At 39.0% G+C, this 26,949-nt stretch overlaps 1 protein-coding gene across 1 annotated transcript in view; it reads right to left on the reverse strand.

Annotated features, from left to right (window-relative positions):
• Polr1A (RNA polymerase I subunit RpI1) overlaps positions 1-26,949 on the reverse strand; it is a 553,279-nt gene that overhangs the window by 78,600 nt on the left and 447,730 nt on the right. Inside the window, exon 25 of the mRNA XM_089249700.1 lies at positions 24,421-24,588. Within this exon, the coding sequence (XP_089105826.1) occupies positions 24,421-24,588 (168 nt within the window). The remainder of the gene's footprint in view (positions 1-24,420; positions 24,589-26,949) is intronic.

Genomic DNA, 26,949 nt, shown 5'->3' on the forward strand with positions numbered 1-26,949 from the left:
TTTGATTTTTGTAGCAGAAAAATTATTTTTCTAGCACTTTAAAATTTTGGCAGTAAATAAAATACACAGTTTTTATATACATATATATATGAAGTAAAGAACTGCATATGTTAGCAGACACCTTTCCTTAATGGGCACTTCTCTGATTCCTGGTCCCATGGGATAGGACTTTAATGTATTTCACTCCCCATTAGCAGACACATTAATCAGGCAAACTAATTTTTTTCCCCAAACTATAATTTGTTTTATCCCAAACTGGAATTTTTGTTCATAAATCGAGAGTTAATCATATTCAAAGGTGATTAAGTATAGTCCCAAGCTTGCATTGGTAAATGTGGCAATCCACGACCATAATAACATGACTGTTGTCCAGGATGCTGATTCCAAATGGTACTAGTGGTTTTGTTTACACTTGTTGATATATGTAAAGAAAGCCAACATAATGCTGTTTTGAACATTTATTTCTTCTCTTTACACTTATTTTAATTTAATTCAATTTTTATTGCAAAATATGCATAGTGTAACTATCATGTTCGGGTATAAAAATAATTAACTGGTTTAATGAAGAGAAGAAAGGTAGGTTATGAATTTTTCTATATTTATCAGTTTCCAACTTTACTTGAGGATTGCATAATCGCCAGTAGAAGTGGTAAATGAAGCAAAATTTAATCAAAATTTCTTTATCGATACGATTGATGGTTATGCAAAACCACCATTGTATCACTTTTAAACACAGTAACATATAGGAATCAATTGCTATATTGTACCTCCCTAAAAACAGGCAGTCCGCGTTAGTGGACGAAAATTTCGTTCCCAGTGAAGTCAGTTATTGAAAGGTTCTACCGTAATATGCTCTTTCGCGAACTTTTCCATTCTGTTAAAGGATACATAAATGTTTCCCCTAAGAGAAAATCGATGAAATTTAAAAAATAATTAACATAAGGCACGCATAAATCAAAGAAGTGGTTTTGTTTTTGTAAAAAAATAGCTGGAAACAGTGATTGAAGGTAATTCATTGTTCTGCAGGTGAGCGGCAATTTGCATAGTTTGACACTATTTTATACATTGAAATATTGTCTGAGGCTTTCATGGCCGGCGTTAAATGACTTGCAAACGGTTTCCGGGTTATTAGGCCATGGTCTAGGAGATTTTCTTCCTGATGTTTAGCCCACATCTATGGCAGGCATCATCTGAGGTTATTTGGACATAAGTCTCCACGGCAAGCGAGAAAGGCTTCGTACATCTACTGTCATCGACTTGTTCTCTATATGCATTTCTGAGACTTGATCAGCCGCAGAAGAACCACATTGGTTGGCTTGTGTGGATGTGTTGTGCGCCGATTGGCTGCAAGTGGTGTCTGGCGACGATTGGCTGTCGAGGTCATTTTCTCTCTGGCATTCATCGGGGGCACATCTTGACTCTATGCGTCGCTGAAGTACCAGGACCCAAGTGGGATGCACCTTCATCGTCTCTTCCTTTCGATTCATGTTGTGGTACTTGAATATTTCAATGGCTTCTCTATGAAGACGAGCATGATAGTGCACCTCCGACGATATTACCTCGGTCTTTTCAAATTTAATTTTGTGGCCGGTTTCCCACATATGTTCTGCAATGGCTGAACTTTTCGTTTTACCCAGGCGGCAGCTCCTCTGGTGTTCCTTCCTTCCAAGAATAAAGGAACACCAGAGGAGCTGCCGCCTGGGTAAAACGGAAAGTTCAGCCGTTGCAGAACATATGTGGGAAACCTCAGATGATGCCTGCCACAGATGTGGGCGAAACGTCAGGAAGAAAATCTCCTAGACCATGGCCTAATAACCCGGAAACTGTTTGCAAGTTATTTTATACATTGTCGGAAGCCTGGGTGCCAAATCCTGGGGAAGGGGCCTCAAGCTAATTCTATTTGTGGTCCCAAGAAATCAAATTGCAAGAAGAACAAATATTATCGAAAAGTCAGCTTATATTGTGATGCAACTTCAAAGTTTCTTAAGGGAAAATTTTGTTTTTGGCACAAGGGATCAACCTGAGAAAAAATAACTAAAGAAATTTTTTGGTCAAACAAATGCAAAGTTTAGTTCAAAAACAATATCTGATGTTTACTCCATACATTTTACCATATTAATAACATTTGCTTTCACTGATAGAGCTCCCAGCTTTAACATAGTATGGATGTAAATTTTTGGAATACTCTTGGGAAAAAATGATTTATTGATTTTTCAATATCTTTGTGGAACACCCAGAAATCCTTGACGAAGCACAATTTGGGAATCCTAGCCTTTGGCCATATCCCTGTTTATGACTGACTGGCCATCAATCAGAATGATATCTGTATGAAGGTTCTTTTCCACTCCGTACAACCCTCATGGTAGGATTCTAGTGTTCATCGTCACCTTGTTCTATGTGACTTATCAGTATTAATTGACCCAGATCGCTTCTAAAGTGATAGTGATTTCAATAAAAGGGTTATTTGAATTAATGTGCTGGGAGAATGGTGATAGGATTATAAACTTGCAATCAATAGCAAGTGTCACTGTGTTTCAAGCAATTTTGAATAATATGATTATGTAAACTTGTGTGATGTAAATAGGTCAAAATCAAAAGGTTGGCAAGCGCCTGCACTTATGTGGAGCAAGTCTTATAAAGTTTACAATAGATATCACTTTTCAGTCACAAGTCAGGGTTAGGTTTGATTTTCGAATAGGTCCAGTCAAGTCATAATGAAGGAACTTTGATTATTTTCATGCTCGAATAAAAATTACATTTTTTTATGTGTATATTAGGACACAACGAGCAGTATATGTGTTATAAGCATTGATTAAGTGTATAGGAGAAACAGTGTATACATAAAATTGTGCAATTGAGTGAATTGAAAGAAAGTTTTCAATATTGGTAATGCCACGCGGTTGCTAGGTGTTAGGGCTAACACGGCCGTGTGGTGTGAAATGTTCGGGAGCCGTAAGTACGGAAATCACTAAAAAAAAAATCTTTGGAAAAAATTCATAACAATATACCCAAAACATTTGGAGCCAAACGTTTCTGAAAGCTGAACACTGCGGCCTCACCTTTGTTAGCCAAAACAATTTCTCTTACGTAATAGGTTTATAAGGTTTCATTGTTATGATCCAACCGGAACGTTTGTCTTAAAAAATTCATTATTTTTGTTGATTCAGAATCTGGCTTTATTTATGTTCCGAGATGATTATTATTCAAGATATATATTTTTGAATGCTTATTACAACATTGGTTTTGACATTTGGTTGCCATTATCTAAGCAACGTGGCCAGGGACAAAGGCTTGCTAAAATTATACAGGGTTGTAACTTGGAGGTTATAAATTGAATGCAAGCTAGACTCTATAGTTCCATATTTGAAGACAGACCATAATTTAAATTGAAAATCTGCACATTGTATATTTACATTATATGCTGATTGTATGGATGTATAAGTCATATAACAGTGTTGAGTACCCTGTGGACCATTTAACCATTGATTATTACTCAGTCCCGTAATAGGTTGGTGACCATATTATTTTAAAATTTTGCGAGATGTAGAATGTAGAAAAAAAACAGTGTCTATTGTATGCATCTATATATCATATCATAGTGTCTCACATGATCATACATTTTGTGGTATGATGGCCCTATGGTACTCATAATGTATTTATTTTCTGAGATTGTGACATTTTATTCATATTGCGTCATTAATATATTTGAGAATAACCTTAACTGCATACCATTGTGTGTTTATATCACTACTATATAGGCAGACCATATTTTAAACTGGAATTTTTTGTATATATTTCAATTTGGGACTACGTCATTTCTTGGCATTGTTGAATCAATTGTTTCCTACTAAATTTAGTGCTAGATGGTGAAATCTGAACATTGTTACCATACGTCACATTCCCATTATTTGTCCTGTTTTTGTTACTTTTTTTTGTCACTTATTGTGCAAAAACAGTGTAAAATAAGTCACACATCCTCCGAACACTTTAAATAGCTGAAAAATGTTTTAGCAAACCAGAAATCGACAGAAAAACTTGCAACTATTTTTGGGAATCTTGACAATATTAGTCAAATCACGAAGAGACGCTAACTGACGATGCACAGGCTTCTCGGAACAGTAGTGTAGATTCTCCAATAATGTGTGACAGAGGCCCATCTTTTATCCGATATACCTGTCCCAATCCACCCAGACGAAGCCAATGGCTGCGCTCCATGTGTTCCACTGCTAAAGGGCCTACGCAAACATCATTGGCTTTTAATTTGTCTGTCACCCCAATGTCGGAGATGAACAATTCACCAGGCGTCTCACCTATATTGTTGGATTCTGCGCATCAAGCTGGAGATCTTCAATGACATGCAACACCACCTAATCCTGCCACACCAATACTTTCTAGAGCAGAAAGTCTTCGCCCACGATATTTTCGATGCTGTGACGTTATCACGCCTCGGCCTGTTTTTTTCCCCTTCGGTAGCTGTTTGTCCCTGATCGCCATATTGACAGTCGTTAGCACGCACATGCGCACAGTTTTTTAATGATAAATTTCTAGTTTAAAACTTTAATTTTATTCATTTCTTGGCAAGGCAATAAACAATATTGTTGCCAAAGTCCTTTAAAAAGAATAGTTGAAAAAAAACAACAGCTAATCCGGCCACCAGCAAGTTTCAGTGAAGGAAGTATAGGCCTATCTGTGCAGCTGCATATAAAATAACACAGGTGAGTTCATTTTTTACTATTACATGAAATGCATTGATGAATAGTCTGTAATATTATTATAACAAACATAGTTAATCTCATAATCCCAATTTTCATAAACTCAGTGCTGTGGGATAGGGCTTTATTAAGTTAATTGATAATATTGGTGCTGTGCTATTAGAATCATTTTTTAATGTTATCCTTCAACGTAAGAAATTTTTAACGAATAAACAGTTGGAGGGAATTTAGAATAAGTACAGAAAATATATTTCATGCCCCCCCCTCCCCCTCACATCCTGGAGCCGGGCTTCTATGATAAAATTTTTAGTGGATCCCACTAATATTTCTCATTGTAGCCTTCGATGGAATTTCAAATAATTACATGTGTGTTTGTGAAAGGAAATATTTTATTTCATGCCCCCTCCTGAAACTGGGTCCCTTGGTAAGATCTGTGGAGATCTTGGTAAGACCTGCTAGGGTCAAAGTAATGAAAATCCCAAATTTTTTTAATGTTATAATTTCAACTAAATACATTCACAAATTCTGAAAAATTCAAAAGTCTAATGATGCTTTTATTTCATGTCAATAGGTGTGTATGACTTGGACAGTATCATAGGATCATGTGAATTTGCTAAACACCCAAGAAGAGCGAGGGCTGGAGCTAGCATTGATTGTAACTACCAACCAATGATGAAACACAAGCAACCGTCTGGAATGATGCATATTGGGCCTAACCACGTCAAGATGTATGTGTGTGTGTGGGGGGCATAAACAGTGTGTGTTGTGAAACATTTTGATTAGATATAATTAACAATATAAAGTAGCACACGTTTGAAATACAGTGAGCTGAACAGTGTTTCGCCACATTCAAATATCTAAAGACAGTCTTTTGGTAAACTATTTGTGCTTATACAATCAGTCACTACAGGTGCATGCTTATGCCCAGATTTTATTCACAGTAAATGTGAATGACCTCAATGTTCCTGCATATTTTGAAAGTACAGTTGAACCTCGTTATAGCACCCCCTGTTGTAGTGCCAACCCCGCTTGTCGCCAAAAATTTTCAATCAACACATCTTCCATAAGGGGCCATTCAAGTATTGCGTAATCAAAATTTTAGCTATTTTTGACGCCCCCCCCCCCCTTGTCAGCAGAAGTCAGCAAAACGCTGACCCCCTCCCAGCAAAATTTCGTCATCAGCTCTGCCCCTCTGAATCCTAACTCATATTTTCATAAAGGGTGGTTGATGACGTAAGCATTATCCAAACCCCCCTCCCCCCTTGTCATCAAAAGTCAGCAAATCGGAAACCCCCCCCCCCTCCCATCGATGATGACGTAGTACTTGAACGGCCCCTAATGGGATTAAAATGTAGAAAACAGAGGGATTATAATGTTATGTAGAACTAAAATAATTTCAAAGGTAAGTTTAAAATATGTGTCTCAAGTTTTATATCAAGAAATATTCAAGTAATATATATTGTTCAGTTTTAAAAATTTCACGAATTTTCTTTTCTTAAAATTGAATGAGTGTTGAAATATTTATAGAATAACGCTAATAAGACAAAGATACAGTGTTTCATTATAAACGTGTGAATTTATGTAATGAAGCCTCTCTGAAACACTACTCCAACCATATTAACCGATATAATGCCAAAATTCCTTGGGATGGGTGGTGGCGTTATAACTGGGCTCAACTGTATTATGATGAAGAAATGTCAATTTATTTTTCCATATAACTTTATTAGAAACCTAATTTCCTCTGACTTTATTGGAAACACCAAAAGGCAAGATATTTCAACTATACATAAATTCTTCACATAAAACAACTTAAAATATTAAAGTGATTATTATATTGTTGATATCAATGTGGAAGTAATGTATAATCATAGAGTATTAAATATAATTTTGCCCCATGTCTATAAATTTGGTCAGATACATATTTTGCCTGTCTTGAACATATATGGCTCGTTTCTTTATAATGTTATTCTCAAAATTGATCCACGTTTGGATGTTATTGGCTTTATTGTTGTAGCCATCGCAACTGGTAATTGCATTAATAACAAAATAGTGGGTTTGTCCATCAGTCCCCATATAAATTTCCATGTTCATCCACGCCCTTCAACATACAGGGCCAGACCATTTTTTTCCCTGATAGTACATCTGATTAAAAATATAAGAAAAGCTGGCTGTATTAAAAAATGGTATTTTTTTCCCCAAATAAGAACTTCGCCCCAACTATAAATTTCTTGAGATTCATGTTTTGCCCTTCTTGAACATAGATCACACGTTGCTTCATAATATAATTCTCAAAATTAATCTACGTTTCTCAATGATTGGTACAAGTGGTGATTTTTTCGAAATAGACTCGCAATGTGTTATGATAAACAACTTTGGGTTCTTTAGAAATTACACAATACTGTGTTGATGAATTTGGTTTTCCATGTTTTAACTGGAAAATATATACAAATACTTATTCAAAAGCCAGGTGTGGGAAATATAGACAGGTACTAACAATATTTCTTTGAGGTAAGTTTTAAAATGTGAGGGAGGGGGTAATTCTGTAGATTTTTTTTTAACATATTTCTAAAGAACCTTCAAATAAAAATGCACTTTTAAAGAAAAATTATAGTAAAAAAAATTCCATGCAAAAAGGAAGCTGGTGACAGTTTTAAGATTCTGTGTATGAATGAGAATCGTGCAATCATCCATATTCAATCCATAGTGGAAGGAGCAAAGCAACGTATATTTATTTCATGAAAAGTTCCTTTTACATATTTATATTTTTTTATAAATGGCTGAAAATATATATTGCATGTGTGATGAAAAATAAAGGATATTATATAGTTGAATTGGTCTCAATTTTCTTTTGGTATTCAATGGATATTTCTTTGGTTAAAATCAACAGAAATGAAGTTCTGAAAAATTAATGCCCTTGGGGAAGTTCTCAAATATTGTCAAGTTTTTATTAAAACTCTGGCCCTAATTGATACTTGAAAATAATGAATTATAAGTATAAACGTGTCTATTCGAGTGCTCAAGTCTTTACTAATTCAGCCTCTTTTTCTATAACATTGAGAAAAAATATAGCGGGTGAAAAAATATGTGGGTCAAATATATAACATCTGCGTTAGTGTGTGGTGCTGCTGGAAAACAATCTTACAGGGAAGATTAGTTTCGTATGACGGATCTTGATGATGTCACAAATCTTGGGGTCAGGATTACTGCTCTAGAAGGTGTTGGCCACACAGGCCCGATTCGGATTTTCAACCTCAAATATCGTGGGCTCGTCTTTATTCGAGAATCATTCCCTCAATTTGAACTCTTATTCAATGGCTTCTGCCTTTGAGGAGGGAGACAACGGACCCTGCAATGCTTCGAACGACTAGTCTTCATCCAAGCAGCCGGAAAATCAGCCTAATGGCCTAAACCGTTTCGAATGTTACAAATCAGGTGATTCCAATACAGATCACCTTAGGGGAACTACCATTACTCCAGATGATACAACAAAAAACAACCTTGAAAAGAAAGGAAAAAAGAAACACAAGAGAAAGAAAGGGAAAATCCTCAAAGGCTGCATCGAGGAAATCAACATGATGACATCACTGGAAGATAATGTGGGCATATCTGCAAAAGAGGATAATCCGTTGGAATCGCCTCAACAATTTCTTCCTCAAGGTATATCACCCACAGTGGAATGGACACCAAAGGGAAAAACAGACAGTAGAGAAGACACCTAATCATACTCGACAATATCCAGACTCTCAAGGGCAAGGACATCACTTCTCGAACTCCAACAACCTCCAAAGAACAGGATTCAACTGAATCCTACGATCACAGAATATTATTTAAGCTTACAAATCGGAAAGCAAACAATGACTCAGAGGAGAAAATGGCATTCAAAGAATTCTCATTCTCTCAAAAATGTATGAGTGTCCTAAAGATGCTGAATTGCATTAACCGTATTGTCGATCTTTGCCCGGGGGGGAATTACTAATGACGCTTCAAGGAAATACTACATCCCTAAAACTCTAAGGCTTTGAGCAAGTAAACTACTAGAATAAATCAGGTCGTGGGTCGAAGACCATAACGTGGAACAACAGGATAAAGAATGCAAAACCACTGATTCCAGTACTGGATCATACAGGCAAGCATCTTCAGCCAGTGAAGCCCCACCCAAAGCCGCCTAGAGGGAGGCATAAGTCTACTCAGAAAGATCTTGTCCACAGAGACAATACATCTACTGCGAGAAACCTGAAATGTGCTGTTGAGAAAGCTGGAGACAGAAACGACACGTTCAGTCGGCAAACTGCCAAGAAGACCCAAGCCTGTAATGCCATAGACTCCTATACAGCCGAAATGTTGCAACTTGGTATGAACTATAACACTAATCAAGCGCAGCCTCGGGATGCAAGTACAAGTAGTTCTGAAGCTTCATAGGTCACTGTCGATGACGAAGACTCTTTTCAAGTGGTCTTGCCGAAGAAAAGACTCTAGAGAAGAAATCCAAGACTGTTTGCACAGAACAAGACTAAATATGATAAAAGTCTCCACACTGTACTGATATACAACAACAGGAACTTCAGCACTCGAGAAAACCTTGCTTATATCATGTTTTTACATCTGCACCATGATATTATACACGGTATAAGGAATATTAAAAATGGCATAGCCGTTGATTGTAATTCGATGGGGGATTGCTTTGCAATCAAAAATTGGATCCTGACCAACAAACAATTGAGACAGCGGTACTTCGTAACCATCCCATCATATTCACAAGTACACCCTCACAATTCTCAAGGAAAACCTGCAGAGAATGCTGAAGATAATACCGAAACGTCTAGTCGGAGAACCACGAAGGATACCCAAACTTCTAACGCCAGAGACTCCAACATAGTCGAAATGTTCCAACTTGGTACGAGCTATGGCGCTAATCAAGTGCAGCCTCAGGCTGTAAATAGGAGTAGTGCTGAAGCTTCATCCGTTACTATCGACGATGCAGACTCTTTTTAAAATGGTCTTGCCAAACAAAAGGGAAAGACTCCAGACGACATCCAAAACTGTATACACAGAACAAGACTTGATATCATGGTAGATGTTCTTACATCGTATTGATATACAACAATAGGAACTGAAACACTCAAGAGAACCTTGAGGATACGTTTTTATATCTGTACCATGGTATTATACACGGTATAAGGAATATTAAAAATGGCATAGCCATTTGTAATTCGATGGCGGATTGCTTTGCAATCAAAAATTGGATCCTGACCAACAAATCATTGAGACTGCGGTACTTTGCAATCATCCCAACACATCAACGAGTGCAGTTTCAACGAGGAAGGCCAGATACATACTCCACGAATTTCAAATTTGGATACGCAACCCGATCGAATTCCACTATTCGAAATCCTACAAATGATATGCAGATTTTTTATAACAGTAAATATCAACAACCAAGTGCTAAATAACATCATCTCTACATCTTTTCCATGATACTTTCCATGAGAATTTTACAGTTCAATGCGAATCAATGTATAGAAGCCACTAGGCTGCTGGTTAAACAGGCAGTGGAGAGAAGTTACGATGTTTTATTGGTTCAAGAACTTTGGATAAATGACAAATCTATAAAGGGCCCCCAAAGCAGAATGTTTTATATTGTTCTGCAACGAACCCTTGGCTGACTGGAAATGTTCTGCAATAAAAATTTCCATAATCCAGTTTTCTACATTTTTCTTAAAATCCTTCCAGATTGTTCTGCTGTAGCACTGATTATTCTGCGATGTACGTAACAGATTTTGGCATATTCTGCTTTTAGGTAAAGGGCTATCCAGCAGATTGGGCGAAATGGTCTTCATCTAATCTTAAAGCTGCCATTATAATCCCAAATAAGTTAATTCTAGGTTCCATTTCCATCACTAACAGCAACTCTGTGTCCATCAAAATAAAAATGGGTGATATAGAACTGGTGTTAGTGTCGGCTTATTTGTCTCCAAACCAACTGGTAAACATTGTGATTGCCGAATTCAACTCAATCGTTGCCTGTGCCAAAAACACTCAGCTACTCTTAGGGGCTGATGTCATCAGTCATCACACGTTGTTTGGCTACAAGGATATTAAAAACCTTGAAATGTTGGATTTCATCCAATCCCATAATCTAGTTATCCTCAATGATGGGGATATTACATACCAGTTCAAGGCATCTGGGAGCCGTGACATTACTCTTACTAGTCAACATCACGGATTGCACAATATCTCCTGGCACACAGAAGATGAGGTCTCTTTGATTCCTCACAAATATATTTCTATCGAGATTATGCAAAATCCAACAACTACGCATAAACTGACCTTTTCCAACTCAAGAAGAATAGAGAATTTTTCAAAACTATTTAAACAATCTTTACCAACAATTACGGGGACAATCCGGCCATCCAATAATAAAGAGGACCTTGATTGAACAACCAATCACATCTTTAACGCTATCAACCATGCGGCATCCAAGAGAAGACCCTCCTGGTTCAAAGGCCAGATGATATTAAATCAACCCCCTGATGGACGCAATAACTACGAATTCTTCGAAAGGGGGTAAGAGCGGCAAAGAGGTTTCTAAGGGCTGACGCAGCTTCAAAATCCCACTGGTGGGAGGTGTTTCGTAAGAATAGAGTCAAATACACCAAGACTATCAGAAGAACTAGGAGAGCGACCTGGAGAGAATGAAAGAAAATGTCGACAACCGCAGCATTGACGAAGCTGCTGCCGAGCAACTTTCCCGCATTTTCCCGTATGAAGATTTGCCAGATGGTGTCGACTTCTCTTCCACTGAAACAATTTCAAACATTTTTACACAAGAAAGAAAGATATCTAACATTGAAATTTGGTGCATCATCGATAGACTCAATGACAAAAAATCGCCAGGTCCAGACAGAATCAACAACGTATTGCATAAGGCAATTAATAAAAAAATTTCCGGAATTCCTGTTCCAGTTGTTTAACAAATGTCTTCAAGTCAGCTTATTTCCATCACATTTCAAAAAAGCGAACTTACTCCTATTTTTTTGAAAAAGAATAAAGCAATAAATCTGCTCTCCACAGTGGGAAAAGTCCTGGAAGAAATTATTGTCCAACAGATTCAATATCATACAGAATCAAACAATTTCTGGAGTGATGCGCAACATGGGTTCAGAGCCTGTCGCTCCACTGAGACAACCCTTCTACAAATCAAACAGACAATACAGGCACAAAATTGAAAAAGCATAACATCACGATAATCTGGCTAGATATCAAAGATGCTTTCGACTGCATTGAATATCCCATCATCAGACAGAGACTCCGCTCCACGCCCATTTCCACCCAGCTGCTTGATATTTCTGCAGACATTCTAACAAATAGAACCGTGACTTTACAAACCCCTACAGGCCTTGTTCACGAGAGAATGTCCTCAAGGCTCTTGTTCTGTACCTCTCTTTTGGAACAGTGTCATTGATCCTCTCAAAATCCAATAGCCGAGGAATATCAAGGCCTATGCGGATGACATTTTACTAATAGTTTCTGGCCCAACATTACAATGAGTGGGCGATCGAGCAACGTCGGTACTTCCAATAATAGATGCCTGGCTCCGTGATCATCATCTAACCATTGCATTAGAAATAACCAATTTTCTTTGGATTTCTTCTCATAGACCTCCTACCATCAGACTAAACAACAACTTAAGGGAGGCCACTAAATATGCTACCAGGACAAGAGAAGTCAAAAACATCTACACTGTTCAAAACAATTAGGGGAGCAAGCAAAAAAACGAAGAAAACCGTGCGAGACAGCCACGTATTGGCATAAAATGGACAGTAAACGTGTATCAATGGGCAATACAGAAAAAAGACAAATAAAATTTTGGAATTAAGCTTTAATTCTTTGAAAATATGGAAAAAACATGAAAAGATGATTTAGGGCAACAATTTGGTTACATGTAAACGATAAAAAAAAAGTACTGTTTAGACATGATGCATGAGTTTTAATAGGGCGTGTGGTCTCCTCGAACAGCTAAGACTGCTGCACACCTGTTTGCCATGGATGCGATGAGGTTATCGATCAGACTTTGGGGAATACTATTCCACTCCTCAAGAACTGCAATCTGCAAGTCTCGGACAGTAACAGGCGGCCTTGGTTGCGCAGCAATGCGTCATCCGAGCATGTTTGGGACATGCTCGGATGACGCATTGCTTCATCCAGGTATGCAGACGAGATACTGCGACCTCCAGACGAGCTCTATGCAGTCGGGCATTATCATCCTGGAAAACAAAGGAATCTCCAATGGCTCCAGCGTAAGGGATGACATGAGGTCGCAGTATCTCGTCTGCATACCTTCGGGCCGTCAAAGTGCCATTCCGAATGATATGCAGGTCCGTACGTCCACCTATGCTGATTCCACCCCATACCATCCAATCAGCTCGTCTGTATTGTGACCTTTCACGAACGAATGAGGGGGTTATTTCGAGTGCCCCAATCCCTCCATACCAGAACACGTTGGGTGTCACACTCCAGACTGAATCGGGACTTGTCTGTAAACAGCACTTGGCTCCAATCATGTTGCTCCCAATCTCGATGTTCAGTAGCCCATCTTCTTCGGGCTGCACGGTGGCGTGGGGTCAACGGAATGCAGACCATTGGCCTACGTGCATAGAGCCCTCCCTCATGAAGCCGATTACGTACTGTTTGGCTGGACACCCTTCGTCCTGTTGCCAAGAGCAACCGTCTTTGCAGCTACGTAGCATTCTTTGTTCGGTTTCGACGGGCTGTTAACCGTACATACTGGTCATCAGTTGCTGTAGTGGAACGTGGCCGACCTTGCCCTGGTCGACGTCTAACATTTCCTGTTTCTTGGAATCGATTCCACAGCCTTGCAACAACACTTCTGGCGACTCCAACAGCGTCCGCGACACTACGTTGTGTTTGCCCGGATTCCAGTCTGCCTATAACACGCCATGCCATGGATTCCGGTAAATCACGTTATTGAGACATCCTCAAGTCACCTTGTCTCAAAAAAAAAATACTGCGCAATCTTAATTTCACAGTTACGGCAGTAAAACAGAGTTTCTGCAACATCCCGATTTCTGCCCTTATCTCCTTTTTCTTGTTTTTGAAGTCATGAACTTTGATTTGCATATGAAGTTTTCTTCTTCCGTTTCCTGCTAGGCTTTAAATTATGGATGATTCATTTTATGTTACTTATAGGTATACATCTTTGCGTAATTTTGTTAAAACCATGTGCTCCCCTAATGGTTTTGAGCAGTGTATATGGAATCTCTTTCTTCTCTGTATGCTATTCTGAACCCCCAGTCATCCCACTCCATGGCCAGGGATATTCGTATGCCTTGCTCTGAACACTCCCACATATCCTTACCATGGGTCAAGGCACATGCACAGAACTGGGGAAATGAGGCAGCGGGTCGACTGGACAAAGAAACAACAAAGAGTGAAGAGATCAGTATTTCACTGCTTCCCCCAGTTTCATGGGCCAAAAAGCTGTTGAAGGAGCTATTAAATACATGGCAACATTACTGGGACTCTACAGTTCGTTTCAGGAGGAAAGTTCACGAAATCGTCCCAGCAGTGGCCTTCTGAAGTCCCAGATGTACTAGGGAAATGGTCTACTTCTTCACAGAGCACAGGCCATTTTCCTCTTACCTTCACCAATTTGGTAAGGCAAACCAGAGTACCCGTAAGTGCGGAGGTGAGGAGAATGTGACACATTATGCCAAGGAGTGCCAATTTACCAAAAAATTTCACTTTGGGAAATTCTCTGAGGCAAACAAAACTCTCTGGAGACCACATCTTCTTCAGAAGAAGTCCTGCTGTCAGCAAATTGCCAACCTAGTTCGTTTCATTAAAGACAATTGTAAGGTTCAGGAGAAAAGAGGTTGGAAAAAGGCAGAAGAGAAACAGGAGTCGCGCGAGAGAGAACTGAGAACGATTTGAGACATTCGAAAAAGAGGGAAGTGTGAAAGTTGGTATCAAAGAGACAGGACGGTTTCGTTGGAGGTGTTGGATAATAAATTAAACAAAGTGTTGTTTTCTTCTTTTGGGAATCTAGAATCCAGTAATTTCATCCTGGAATCGTAGTGGAGGTACAGCCGAGGGCCTGCGACCGATAAGAAGTTGGGGGAAAGTTTACTACAATCATGACTCCATAATTCCCCATTTATAATATTCTTCCATTAATAATATATCTGAGGTGTCAACTAACAGACCCAGATGTTGACTCCTCGTAAAATTCTGATGAAGATTTCTTGCCATAAGCAGTTGGTACCCACACGGATACTGACATTTGGCTGATTTCCGTCGCGAGTGAAATGATTTGTCATGAACACTGGCAACTCTCTTCTTGGTTCCATACCATTTCTTATTCAAATATTTAATTTCTGAATTGTCAACCAAATCTTATGTACAAAGTTTTTGTCCCACCTTAACATTTTGTCGATCTTTCAAACCTTCTGCGAAATGGTTTTAATTTTGAAGATCTTTTGATGCATTTATTTGCAAAAATTTCCATTGTGTCAGTGTTCTGTAGTTGTATCACGATGAACCGTTGTCAAAGTTTTATTGGAAAGTGATTTTGAATGTGTTTATGCAGCAAGTGTAATTCTCTGTATACAAAATTCGGACTAAAAATTTTGTATACAGAGATTTTGGCATATATTGGTGTTTGGTCGATCCTTCATTATATTTGTATTTTTATTTGCACAAATCAAAGGGGGGCAAAAGGCTAGCAGGGACTCTCCACATTGTTGAGTCAAAAACCCTGATGGAGTTGATATTGGCCCTAAACCCAGTCCTCGACTGGTGCAGGCAATTTCGGTGAGCCCTATGCAGTCAAAGCCACTTACCTACACCTCAACGCCCGGGCCCCCTGGGATCTTGTGTTTGCTAAGGCAACGACACTCGAACAAAGAAAGTGGCAGCTTCTTCCCTTGTGCGATCAGAAGAACTGGAGGAACACCATGGAGGATGGAATAGGGTCTCAGAAGATGTCTGCAGTAGAGGGTACAGGTGAAAAACTGGGTTTAGCGTTTGCAGGGCCGCCAGGTAGTACAGGGGCCGAACCCTGTCTAGCCAACAGGGAGGCTGCCCTATCAACTGGTGTATAATCCCGCTCGTCCTATATTTCCAGGTGGCACCTGGGTGGGGTAATGCTCGACGATGTGGGGGGCTCTCCCGAGGCCACTGCTGCATGAAGGAATCTGGGATTAGCTCTAGGAAATCTCTCTCGGAGGAAACCCAGGGACACTGGTCGCACATTCTTTCTACAAACAACCATGAATATGGACAACCAAAAAAAAAAGAGAAAAAAATACAGGATGTCAATCCGCAATGCATATAACCCCTGCACCAGGAGGAGAGGTGGAAGTGAGAGTGGAAACGAGAGCTGAAGCACGTGTGGAAACACCCGTGGAAGCACAAGCGGAAGCCCAGTAGAGGGAAATCAACTTCTCTCGACCAGCGAGAAGAAGAAAATTAAAAAGAAACGCCAAAGAGAAAGGCGTAACCTGGAGATTTGTTAATTACATTTTTAATTGGGTTGCTATATTTTTTAAATATATGACATCCATATTTTTATGGGCATCTTTTTCTCAACCACCTCATACGGCATTTTGCCTGTTGTGGCGTTGTATTTGTATTTGAAAGCTCTGGCAAATGTGACCTTGGCAGAGGATGATGTGAGGAATGAGGAGAAGGCCTCCACGCCCGGACCCTCAGGAATTGCATCGGGCAATGCAGAGGCCTCACAAGCAAAGGGGGCCATTTCTCGCAAACGCGGAAGGGTCCCTGACGACACGCCAGAATCAGATTTCAAGAAGCCTTGCAAGGGCCCTTCCTACAGCAAGGCTACAAAGAAAGGCATCACCCTCAAGGTCCAGGCTAAGGATCCAGAAAGGAAAATGACTCCAGCTGATGTGTCTCACATTACCAACTCAGTGGAGGACCAGATGTTGAAGGACACTGGGGGTATTTTCCCTCAAGTTGATCGAACCATCTTTGGGGAGGAGGGTCTTCGCATTATATGCAGAGACCAGACCACCCTAGAGTGGTTGAAAACTGCGATCTCAATGGTATACCACCTCCATCAAACATTGATGATCACACCGAGTACCTTGCTCTAGGACCTGGTAATAGACCTCCAATGAAAAAATTCTTCGTCTGGATTCCTGCAGACAGGGATCCTAACAAATCTCTAAAACTGATCGGTAAATGCAATAAGGATCTGGTGCCTGGCCAACTTCACCTGCGAGCTGTCATCCCGGGAAACAGGGATAATACCCTGGTGATCAGGGTGGAGCAAGTGATGGTGGAGTGGCTTGCCACTAGATCTTTTACCGTGCATTGTGGCTTGAGTGCTGTCACGTTCAGGGAGCCATCTCGACAGCACAGGCCAGGGTGGGCCAGGCCAATGGCTAGCACCCACTGATGAAATGGGGTCTACCTATAGACCCTTAGAAGTAAATAAGGACAAGGACCCATAGATGGAAGTGGTGTTGGACCTGGAGGATAACACCAGGTCCGACTCTGACCTATCTTAGGACATTTTGCAACCTCCTTGGTTAAAACTATACACCGAGTGGTATTTTTACCCAAGGGTAAGTAAATTTTGTAATATACCTTGCCAATGCTATTTAGGCAGATAAATTTACAACATAGCAAAGCTGCATTCTATAATCTTGCTGCCTCCTTTCGCAACTACAATCATTTTGCAGCTCTGATTCAAGAACCATGGGTCAGAAACGGGGTGATTATGGGCCAACTACCCAATTCCCAACTCTTCGTTAAGAAAGGAACTGTGTTTCATCCAAGAGCATGTGTGTACCATGCCTGGGCATTGCCACAATTCACATCAGATGTTGTTGTTCCAGTTCTGATAAAGGGTAATGAACTAAACAAGAATCACCCTATCATGATCTGCTCAGTCTATATGGCCTATGATCTCAAAATTCTGCAAATGTTCTGTGCACTGGTGGAATACTGTGAACATCACAATATGAGTATGATATTTGGATGTGATGCCAATGCTCACCACACAGTGTGGGGCAGCTCAGATATAAACCAGAGAGGAAAAACATTACTAGAGCTCCTCATGAAAACAAATCTGGTTTGGGCCAACCAAGGGCACATACCAACCTTCCATACACGTAATCAGGAAGAAGTTATCGACCTGACCCTGGTCTCAATAGATACTGCAAACACGATCAAGAGATGGAAGGTCAGCGATGAACCCTCCTTATCTGATCACAGTTTCATAAACTTCTACTACGAAGAAACATTTATTCCCACTTTTTTTCAGAATTTCAAGAACACAAACTGGGATCTTTATAAAAGAAACACTCTCAACACAGCTCAACACTCTCGCCAACCCTGGTGACGAGATCTTAACAGTAGATGACTTGGACCACCATGCTGCCATTCTGACAGGGGTGATCAAGAACTTCGCAAATCAGGCGTGTCCACTCAAGCCTGATAAATCTAAAGTCTACTCAAAAAATTGGTGGACTAAAGATCTTGAACTCCTCTGTAAAGAAACGAGGAAGGCACACAGGAAGGCTGTTAGGACTAAACTTGATTCGAATTGGACTTACTTTAAGGAAGTTCAAAGAAAGTTCAAGAAAGAAATCAGAAAAGTGAAAAATAGTTCTTGGAAGAAGTTTTGCACAGAGATGAATTCACTGTCAGAAACTGCCAGGGTCATAAAATTGATCAAAAACAATTCCTATGATAAAATTAATGTCATAGAACGACCAGATGGTAACTGTATCGCCAGCCCAGTGGAGACGCTGGAATGTCTTCTGGACCATCACCTAGGTGGACGAACGGAACCAGACTGTGGTGTACAGACTAGGCCCATCCTTGAACCAGTAGACACCTCAATATCCAACATGATAGTTGAATATAACAAATGTACCGAAGCCTTGAGGGTGAGCCTTTGATTTTCTCCCTTCAAGTCATCAGGCACAGATGGAATATATCCTGTCTTTTTACAAAAAGAATGGGAAGCTATAGGCATTGAGCTGATTCGCCTCTTCAAAGCTAGCTTAGCTTTGGGATATATACCCAAAGTATGGAAGAGCTCCAGAGGTGCCTTCCTACCAAAACCAGGAAAAGACACCTATTATAAATCATCATCCTTCAGAATGATTATATTATCTTCTTTCCAGCTAAAGTTACTAGAAAAACTGATACTCTGGCATCTTCAAGATATTCCTCTCTTAATGGGTAAGATTAATGTGAACCAGCATGGTTTTAATACAGGGTTTTCCACTGACTCTGCTATTCATCAACTGATTTGGAGAATTGAAAACACAATTATCAATGGACAATTTACTGTTGGTATTTTTCTGGACATTGTTGGAGCCTTTGACAACGTTACTTTTGACTCTGTATGTAAGGCGCCAAACAATCACTGCTCGTGTTCTTGACGCTCAAGCTGAAAGAGCTATCAGAAGAGGTTGTTCGCAAGGAGGAATCCTTTCTCCTTTTCTATGGAACATAGTCTTCAGCTCCCTGATCTAATAAAAGGACCAGGATATACACAGGCCTATGCAGACGATATAGTCGTGCTCATTCAAGGGCATGATTTATCCACAATTGGATTCTTGCTCAACAAATTTTAAACTCTGTCAGCAGATAAGGTAACAAACACCAACTAACATTTTCCACGGAAAAAAACAGAATTGTTATTTTCACATGGAATAGAAAATGGGAAATTGAAAACTTAACCTTCATGGGACAAGAATTAACCATATGTGACGGAGTGAAATACCTTGGTTGTCATTTAGATTCTAAGCTCTCCTGGAAATCCCCTATTCAAGAATGAGATAAACGAGCCACTAATATACTTATGCTATGCAAAAGAATATTTGGCAAAACCTGGGGATTAAACCCTAAAACCACCCAGCGGATCTATACTGCTATTGCACGCCCAATGCTGAGCTATGGTTGTGTGGTATGGCGTCAGGCGATATCAAAGACCTCTTATGAAACTGTCTTACAAAAAGTGCAAAGACTAGATTGCATTCTTATTACGGGAGCCTTACCCAGCTCTCCATCCATCGCCCTTGAAACTACTCTCAAGCTACCACCTACAAGAAGAAGATGATACCTACAAGGAGAAGCTTTCAAAACCATGTATAGGTTGGAAAGAAATGGTACATGGTGCAACCTTATTTGGGATACAAACCTTCTTTCAAGAATCACTTTGACAGCTGTCTACTGGGAAAAGTGGAGATCCCCTCTCTACTAATGCCAAAAGACTCCTGTTCCAAAACAAAAAATTTCACTTAATGCTTCACTATCCAAATACCCAGGAGAAATGAAGTTGATCACATAATTGATAACATCACAACAGGAGTTATTGAGTGTTACACTGATGGCTCTAGGATTACTGATACTGGGGCTGGAGCATCTTTGGAGTGGATCACGACTTCCATAAGATACATTTGTATGTAGGCAAAACGACCGCAGTCTTCCAAGCTGAAGTATTAGCGACAGCCATACTAGCTGAAAGCCTGATTTCTAAGGGGTATCATGGTAAACAAATTGTTATTTTCTCTGACAGCCAAGCAGCACTATTGGCTCTTGACAACTTCAAGTTTCAACTGTGTGTAAAATACTTTTGGAGGAGCATTGGACAACAACATCAACCTTTACTGGGTTCCTGGTCATGTAAATTTCCAGTGGAATGAACTCGCAGACCAGATAGGCAAATAGGCAGCGAATATTGTCAAAAAACTTATCTCATTGAACAGGAAACAAATTCGACCGGTTATACAGATCATCACTGGCCATGCTAACCTACACAACTGTGGCTATGTAGATTCACCAATTTGTCCTGCATATGGAGAAGAAGACGAAACTCCACTCCACTATGTGGGACGATGTCCCGCCTTCTCTATCCCAAGAAGGAACTACTTCGGTGATCATCAAGTGACACTAAGTGAAGTTGTAAATGTTCCAAGCATTTACAACCTGGTAAATTTTCTCAATTACACTAAACACCTGAATTCATAGTGAGCTTAAATTCTGCTCTAATTTGAACTCTCATGCGTTAATATATAATAACTTCATGTTGAGTTCTTGGCCATATCTCTCCTCCTCTGCTCCTTTTAAAAAAAGGGTACCGCAGACAGGAGCAGCCTTACATGCAGGGATTCAATATAATGGTAACAGATACCATAACTTTTGTCCCCAGAGCGGCCACCAAACCCTGGGAATTTCCACAGAATAATACTTCTTTCTCACATGACCCACAGTTCATCAGAGATGCCATTGACGCATTATAACACGTCAAATACCTGGAATTTTGGAAAAGGGTGAATTCTTTCCTAGTTCTAAGAAGAAAAAAGTAGAGAGAAAACCTCCCCAACTGTTTTCCCTTTTTTCCCCCTCTTTTTACTGTGTATCATGATCACGCAACCTTGAAAAACTGGTTTTACTACTCTGTACACTGTACTGTATTGCGTTAATAATATTACACGCGGGTTGTTGAAGAATAAAGCCGGGGTTTTTTCCTAGGAGCAGGTTTCCTGTGCTGTGCGCAACGTAATTTGCCTAGCACTACAAGCCGTCCACTCACCGATAAGAAAAGCAGCATGACCGTTTTGCTACAGAGCGCAATACGCCTCATGACAGTGCTTTACGTCGGGCGTGATTGGCCCACTGCTTCTGGAGGAGTCAAATGTGTCGTGCATTTTGCAGATGTTCTATTCACTCTCTCTCGTGTTTTCTTTCGCTTCCCTTCAAACCGGAGCATGCAGACAACAGAGTAGCTGATGCCAAGGCCATGTACTATAATATAGCCGCCCTAATCTGATGCGCCACACTAGGAAAACACAAATGCGTATCATAATTATGTAACATGTTTCTGCCGGCGTGAAATGGTCTAATTTGGTTCCCACTGTGCAAAAAACTCATTCCTAGGAAAACCCGGCTTAAGATGAGGGATATCTAGTTGCTTGAATGAGATGCTGTGTACAGAAATTTTGAAATTTCGGATTTTTATTACCCTGCAGATTTTTTCCCTTCTGGTTATATACGGGAAGTTACAGTACTTTCGCAGCTATTGGCCAGCATTTAAAGACCACATCTCTACGGCATAAATTCGTCTTGTTCCCACAATATTGCGAATGCACATTTTTTTTAAAAATCGTAAAGGATTAGAATGCTCGTTCAAATTGTAAAACCTTCCCAATATCGTGGAAAAAAAACGGAATCTGTAAAAACTCGACCTTGAATATCCAGTTTTGTCATATAGCTGCTATGCGGTAGTCACAGTTTTGCATCGCGAAAATCACAGGTGTGTATGCAGAATCGGCTTTTGGTAGGGCACCAGAATAAAATTCTTCAGATAGTATAAAATAAATCATTTTATTCCAATATTTTAATTCTCTACAAAAATATTTTTTATTTTTTGATCTCGGGGGGGGGGGGGGGGGGGAAAGATATAATTGGCTAAAAATGTGATTTTCTAAAGATTTCAAATTTTGACTTGGCTATTCCTTTGAAAAAAAACTTCTGGTTGCCATGGCGATCACACAGACCTACAATACAAATGTGAATACATTGAACTTCAAATGCACACATTACCAGTTTGGAGAATAGATGCAGGGCCGCAACTGGGAGGGGCAGGCGGGCCTAGTGTCCTGCACTCTGGACTATAGAGGACACCAAATTCACCCTTTATAACTGCTTCTTCTACATTACATGGGTGTGCCAAAATGTGTACTTGCCCCATTTGTGAAAGTATCTAGTTGCAACACTAGATAGATGGCACCACCTACTGAACAAAAAACATGCCAAATGCTGGGCCTACACACATAAGCACACTGTTAAGTCTCTCCAACACAAATCTGACATAGCTGCCATATTCAGATGTTAAAATATGTGACAGCTAAATGGCAACAGATCAGAATGGTGAACCACCAGGGAGGGAAAATAAAATCATTTTGCCAGGAAAACCGAAGTATGAATAGGGAATCAGAAGATAAGTGTCTGAGAAAGAATCTGATTTGCTTTAAATCTTATCAGAAGATATTGAAAATGCTGATATTTTTAACGAAATGTAAAATCAATCAAAAGGGAATTTATACATTGATTAATACATATATAATATGTAAAATATATAATGTGTGATATAATAATAATGTATATAATATAATGTGTGATATAATAATAATGTATATAATATAATGTGTGATATAATAATAATGTATATAATATAATGTGTGATAAATAAGTAAATATATAAATGTATGCCTTCAACTGTTAATTAAAGTGGATCCTGCTTATACCATTTTTCAAAAATCGTCATAAAAAATGTTATAAATAAGAAAACACTTTGAACGGGAAATCTCAATGAGAATTGCTTATTTATGTTAAGACCACGAAAATAAGTTAATACATTCTAAATGGGAGAAACGTTATAAGCGGGATCAACTGTATATTTGTTTTAGATTTATTACATGTGCGGAATTCCATACGTTAAATTCTCAGTGCTAATGAGTTTTCCTACTAGTAGACAATGAAAGTAAATGATCCTTTGGATAGAACATGTGTTTAGAAATGTACTTGATTCACAGATACCTTCTTCTCTTACCCGGAACATGATCCACCATTCAGTCTCAAAAAAGAAATATAAGAAGGTGATCAAAAACCTGGGGCATACTGGAAGAAAATTCATAGAGATACCAGTGAATTATGGGGGAAGGGGACAATTTTTTTCAAGATAAATTTTTTTGAGAGGGACCCACTTTCACTCAAAAGGACCCAGATTTTTCAAATAACCTGGGTTCTGGGACCCAGGTAAATTAGAGTTCAGCGGCATCCCTGGTTCATGTTAAACCACTTGGTGTTAGAGCAATGGGCATAATTTGCTTAGGCTCTTCCCTTTTGGGACGCCAAAGGATGATGATGATGCACAAATCAAATGTTTTGGACTGTTTTTTAATTTCTGATTTTGTACATTGTATTTGTTGCATATATGATTACCACGTATCATTTCCAATTCTTTTGTATCTTTTCATAGTTGCATTGTTGTCTACATGCTCATAAGTGTATAAATATATAACTTGTGTAACTAGTTTTCATGGGCCCCATTCATGGCCTGCAGGCGATGTGTGTCTGTGCACTTGCCCATGTTCCTCCATATCTTTCTATTGATAGATCATTTCATGTACAACAAGCAGGGAAATGTGGGGGGGGGGGGTGGAAGTTGAATCAGGAGTCCTGCTGCTGGTTAGCTTGGTGGGGGTGGTTTGCTGGTCTTGGATGTCGTTGGATTTTTCCACTGTTGGCCCACATCTCCTGAGCCAGACCAGCTTATATCCTCTAGGGCACAGTTCTCAAATTTTTTGACTCGCGGAGCCCTTTTTTGTTCATAATTGTTATGGCAGAACCTTGTATGCCTCTCTTATTTACTTATCTATCAGATTTACTGACTCATTTCATTTTCCTCAAGTCTCCACAGAGCAGGGGGTCACGATTGGTCTGGTGGTTTGGTTTTCAAAGTCAAGTAGTACTGCCATCTATCTTTGGAATGACATGAGAAATGGGCCAATGAGCAATGTTTCTTAGTGTTCAGAGCGTACAAAATTTTCCTCATCCGATGTAAATATTCTATGTAATCCGATGTAATATATCAATAAACTTTATATTTTACAATATTACGGAATAATAAAAAACTTTCACTCACTTTGAATCTTTGAAGTTTGCATATTTCTTTTTCATGGCTGTTATTACATTATGAATGAAAACATTCTCAATGTAAGTTAGAATCTCCGTTGGACTAGTGTAATACACGTCTTTGTAAGCATCAAATGGCAGAATGTTCAATTTTACAGAATACTTCCGAAAGCGGTTTCTAATATAAAAAAATTATCAAAATGCGCACACTACATGATAAGAAGATGTTCTTTGAATCATATACAATATAGCCTATCTTACTCTGTATAGCAGTGATTCTAAAACTTTTGTCACCCACGGCTCCCTTGCCTAATTCAAAGTTCATCTGCAGCACCCCAGAACAGTTTCGTAAATAGTTTCACTTATAAAAGCAACATTTCAGAGTAGTGCCGTCTTAAGGCATGTGATCACCTGGGCACAGCTCAGGGGCCTCAAACAGAGAGGGACCTCACAAAATGAGATCTGGTTGAAATTTTCAAGAATTTGTTTGGTACGGCCTCAGAAAAATCAATTGGCCAGGGAGCCCATGATACTCTTAAGACGGCCCTGTTTCAAAGCATACATAGCAGGGTTTAAGCTATGGTAGCATTTTTTGCAAAATGCAAAAAAAAATAAATTCTAGAAGGCAAAATTAGTAGTAGCCACTTTCGCAAAAATGTGTACAGGAGGTACGAAACGAGTTGGACATCCGACCATTAATCATTACATGTAGCATTTTGCTAAAGCGTTTCCCCCAATTTTTGCTTTTTTGTGCAAGGAATTTTGTTTCCAGCTTAAACCCTGATAAATAGGCATGCAGATCAATATCTCCAGCTCGACCTTAACAACAACTGGCAATGCCCATAGGAGCCGTGATGAGCACTTTGAGAAACACTGCTGTATAGCATAAGAAATATTATACTCATAAAAGCAAAAAAATAAGAAATAACACACGAGAAATTTTATATTCATAAATGCATCATATTTGAAAGCGCATTAGATAAGTGATTTCGAAACTGGCTTTCTGGCTGCTCAATGAGGCAAAAAAATAAAAATATCAGGGTAAAGATTTAGATTGAAGAATTAAAGATTTTTTACTCCTATGAACGATGTTAAAAACTAGTCCTGGCCAATCTAGTATGACATAGCAAAGCGGCATTTATTCATTTGTAGTTGAACTTTGATATCTTAAGAATGCTTCTAGAAACACATTACTTGAAATTATAGAAAAAACTTTAGATTTATAATACTATATAGCTATAAAATACTGCTATAATAGGCACTGCTCAGGTTTCCTCTATATACTGGGAGCACAGAAGAGACAAACCATTGTAAAGTAGTACACATGTCTGAAACACATTGTTTGGGAACCACAGTAGCCAAAGTAAACATTTCAAAAGTCATTGTTAAGGCAGAAGCATCATTATTGCCCAACAGTTTTTTTGCCCGTTTTAGATGTAGGTCTAGTTCTGACAAACTTTTAAAGTAGTCCATCATTCAAGTTGAGTCCTGTTTGGTATATATGCAAAATTTGATGGGGATCAGTCTAAAATAGTAGATTTTTATAGAGTAAACACAGAGAAAATCAATTTTATATAGAGAAACCTTGATGTAATGATACTCTGTGGACCAAGAAGAATACCGTAGCAAAGGGATTATCATTATAACACGAGAGAGGCAGCAGTTTAACATTACAGTATAGACATTTCCAAGTAAGTCTTGACAACTGGTGTTGTAGGACTTGACCAATGTTTTCCAAATGTCACGAATGGAAAAAAAAGCTGGGGAAAATGTTCATTAGGCTGTAAACTATTGATAAAAAGTATTTGAAAACAATGAAATATGGATATATATACTGGTATTAAAAATATATATTATTGAAAATAAGAACATTATTTTAAGATAGACAGTTATAATTTTAAAATGAGAAAAAATGGATTAGGGACAGCCAGGACATCCAAACCATTCCTTAACGAATGAAAATTTGTTCAAGCAAATTTTAAAAATCTATTGATGAAAAAATTAAAAACATAGTGATAACTTGTCAGAAACTAGAACTTCAATGGAAAGTGTCAAGTATATTTAATGTAAATTGCTAGCGACACAAAATTCACGCCAATTTCGTGAGAATTGCCCTTTTATTTTTATACAGGGTGAATATGGCATGTTCTGTTAAACAAAAAGGCATGATGGACAAGCCCAAGTTGAATATGAAACTCTATCAACCAGAGGTATATGCAAGTGCAAGGGGATATAGGGAAAGGTGCTCCTCCCCTACAAGCCAATGAAAGCTGAGAGGGAAAAAACTAATATTTTGGGGAAAAAATATTGAATGAAAATACCCTTTATATGCTATATTAAACAATTTTCGTTAATTTAAATGCTTTTAAAGGGTAGTAATTCAAAATTTCTTAGGAAGAAAAACCCCTCCCAATAATTTTGAGTTCCTTCACCGGTTGATCCTGCATAGCCCCCCCCCCCTCCTGCCACTAACCCTGTTCTATCTCAAACCGTTTTTAGTTATGGTGTATAATTGATTATGGGAAAAAAATGTGTCAAG

This window comes from Pholcus phalangioides, unplaced genomic scaffold (assembly GCF_987345545.1).
Source record: "Pholcus phalangioides strain wild (caught in Gottingen) unplaced genomic scaffold, Ppha-v1.0 ptg000022l_1, whole genome shotgun sequence".
Lineage (NCBI taxonomy): Eukaryota > Metazoa > Arthropoda > Arachnida > Araneae > Pholcidae > Pholcus > Pholcus phalangioides.